The 2,958-nt window shown below is 47.4% G+C and overlaps 1 protein-coding gene across 1 annotated transcript; it reads right to left on the bottom strand.

The window, feature by feature from the left end:
- Nucleotides 1–485: 485 nt before the first annotated feature.
- On the bottom strand, nt 486–2,703 carry LOC110288848 (mast cell protease 2-like). Its single transcript, XM_021155084.1, has 5 exons — nt 2,649–2,703; nt 2,076–2,223; nt 1,434–1,569; nt 1,012–1,254; nt 486–623 (listed from the first exon to the last, which is right to left on the bottom strand). Exons 1-5 carry the CDS (start codon nt 2,701–2,703, stop codon nt 486–488), a joined length of 720 nt encoding a protein of 239 aa, XP_021010743.1.
- Between the last annotated feature and the right edge of the window lie 255 nt (nt 2,704–2,958).

Below are 2,958 nucleotides of genomic sequence, written 5' to 3'. Positions count from 1 at the left end.
TTGTGGGGAGAAGAGCTGAGAGGTAAGGAGGGAGGAGAAGATGAGAAGACAGGACAGTGGAGGAAAAGAACAGATTAGTGCACACTATCTGGATATGAAATAATACTCTACACACCCAAACATGCAAGATACTATTAAGTCATCTACAGTGGCANACCCTGTGCCAGGAAGTCAGTAGTCAAGATTGTTAACATGGCAAGAGAGTAGCTCAAATCAACTCTTCATTGGGCTTATACAGAGGAACTGAGTAATTTGAGTGCAACATGGAGTCACACAGGTGCAAGAGGTTAGGTCTTTATTGAGATGCATTACAGAGAACATTCCATCATCACAGACTTGTGCATCTTTGAGATGATCTTGGGGACAGGCTGAGGACAGGCTAGGGGCAGGCTTGATGCAGGCTGGAGACAGGCTGGGATGAACTCAGAGGGCACCAGATGAGCTTGATCTTGAAGAGTCTGACTCAGGCTGGTTAGGCTTTTCAGCTACTTGTACTTTAAGACATGATTTATCCAGCCCACGTATGAGGAGATTCGGGTGAAGACTGCAGGGGCCTTTGCTTTATAAGAAGATGCAATACCATGGGCCATACCATAACACACAAGAGGTCCCCCAGAATCTCCCTGTAGGTGAGAAAAATCAGACTATGAGCAAACATTGCTTTCACCCAATTTCAAAAGCTAATCCCAGATTCAAGTAAGAAGTCCTGGCTCATGATATTCATAAGTTAGGGAGTTAATGCTTCATTTGCCCCCCACCCCTGCCTGGCCTTACCCCATTGCTATCATGTCTCCCCTTACTCCCTTCCTGTCTCATATCTAGGTTCATGGGAAGGTTGCAGGAAGGGCTTGAGAACAGGGAGATGAAACAGGATAGATTTTACTTCCCAAAATCCCAGCGTTAGAAGCCTAAGAACACAGGCATTAGTCACTGCCTTGGAGATATGTTTGACACACTTCCTCTTCTGATGCTGTTGCCTGAACTGGGGAGGAAAAGCAGGTGTGTACTCACTTCTCTTATTGATTCAAATGTTGTGAGACTGCCCGCGCAGACATGGAGATCATCGTAATCACTGTGGTTTTTACAGGCCATGATTACCAGTCTAACCACTCTCAGGGTATCTGATTGAAGGTTCCTCTCTCCAGTATACCCCCATCCAGCTGTCCGGCACACATTCCTAGGCTTGATAAAGTCAAAGGGTCGAGGCAATGAAATTACACTCACAGCACGAGTCAAATTTGCTTTCCTTTGTAGCTGTTGGGGGAAGGAGAGAAGAGATGTCAAAGCAGTGAAGGACGCTTGGATGCCATTCCCCTTGGAAATTCAATAGTAGGTTCAGAGGAAATGATTTGGAGAGGAAAGAATTTGAAGGCCTGAGCCTGGAGGAGAGTTAGGATTGGGAGACTTAAGCAGTGCAATAAAAATAACGGCACCTTCAGTAACATGATGTCATTGAAACCCGAAGAGTAACGAAACTTTGGGTGAACAAATTGTTTTTCAGCTTTTATTATCTGCTGTGTGGATTCGTTCTTGTTTATATTATGAGCTCCAAGGATGACAGTGATGTCTCTGTTGACAGAGAAAGAAGCAGTGAAGCATGCTGCTCTTAGGAGGAGGCCTCCTTCCAGGGGGAAGNGCACCAGGGTCTAGGTTCTGTCCCAGTGCAGCATGAGAGAGACTAGAGATGGAGCTCCCAGGACCACAGCCTAGTGAGAAGGAGGCAGCTCGGGAAAACACAGGACTGAGAACTCTCTTCCCACACTTCACACCTAGTATTTGGATTGAACCCATGCCTTTGNACATGGCAAATTGGCACTCTGCATTGACTTACACCCCACACCATGTCTGAGCTCTGCTGACACCAGGACAAGCCAGAGCTGTAGTTTTCCTCCTGACTAGAGCCCTGGTAAAGCTCTGACCTCTGAAAATGGAGACCACACATGAGATGGTCCAGTGTGTGGCCCTGTGCTCCCTTTTCCTCTTTGTAAGGAGAGCCCATCTTGAAACTTCCTCAGACCTCTGCTGATCTGGGACTCTGGCTCCTGCATTTCCTCACAGGAAGAGAAGCCTCTTACCTTCCTCTGCAGTGTGCAGCAGTCATCACAAATTGCGGGGCTATGAGAAACCCACCACACCTCTTCAAACCATTGTTAGTGATGATCCTCAGATGGGCCATGTAAGGAAGGGAGTGTGGTTTAGCCTCAACACCATCAATAATCTCCTCTGGAACAAAGAACCCCAGTCCCTGGTCACAAACTTGTGGAGCACGCCAACACAGCACCAGCAATGGAAGATGAGGTAAAGCTGTATAACTACTCCAAGCCCACCCCACCTCTCATGGGGATCAGGCCCCTCCACANGCCCTTTGACCTAAATTTCTCACTAGCGTTCATGTCCACCATCAGCCTTCATTCAGAACACAATGCCCATTCATGTTTCTGATTTTCTACTTCATTAGACGTTTCTCCACACCCTCATCCCATCTTCCTCACCACTAATTAGTTTTTCATTCTTCCTTGACCTACAGATTTCCCCTGGACTATGTTAGTTTACTACACTTCCTCATGTTAGGGTCTCTATTGCCAAAGCTAAGAGATGAAGGCCGGTTTCTGAAAACTCAGAGGTTAGGGAGATGAAGACAAACTCACCAGCTCCAGCTCCAGAAGGCAAGAGAAGTGCCATCAGGAATAGCAGGGCCTGCATTTTGCCAGTGTTGAGGCCTTGGTGAGCTTCTAGGGTGTTGCTGTCCTGGTTCCTGCTTTTATAGATCCACCGTGGGAGAAAGGCAGGGCTGGGAACCACAGATCTGGTTTGGACAAGCTCTACTTTCCTTATCAGAAATTCTCATGACTGCTCTCTGGTGGTGTTGAGTCTGTGGCCAGATTCTGAGTCTCTTGCATCCCATGATAAGGTGTCGACTGCACCCTTCAAAGTGGCTCCCAGGAAGCAGGACAGCAC

This window comes from Mus caroli, unplaced genomic scaffold (assembly GCF_900094665.2).
Source record: "Mus caroli unplaced genomic scaffold, CAROLI_EIJ_v1.1 scaffold_10302_1, whole genome shotgun sequence".
Classification (NCBI taxonomy): Eukaryota; Metazoa; Chordata; class Mammalia; order Rodentia; family Muridae; genus Mus; species Mus caroli.
The sequence above is the reverse complement of the archived record's forward strand: the minus strand, read 5'-3'. Positions and strand labels throughout refer to the sequence as shown.

Coding starts and splice junctions, on each gene's coding strand:
- LOC110288848 (XM_021155084.1), bottom strand. CDS start 2,703: ATGCAGGCCCTGCTATTCCTGATGGCACTTCTCTTGCCTTCTGGAGCT. Junction 1,255..1,433: donor ATGACATCATGTTACTGAAG/GTGCCGTTATTT, acceptor TTCCCCCAACAG/CTACAAAGGAAAGCAAATTT. Junction 624..1,011: donor CATTTGAATCAATAAGAGAA/GTGAGTACACAC, acceptor TCTCACCTACAG/GGAGATTCTGGGGGACCTCT.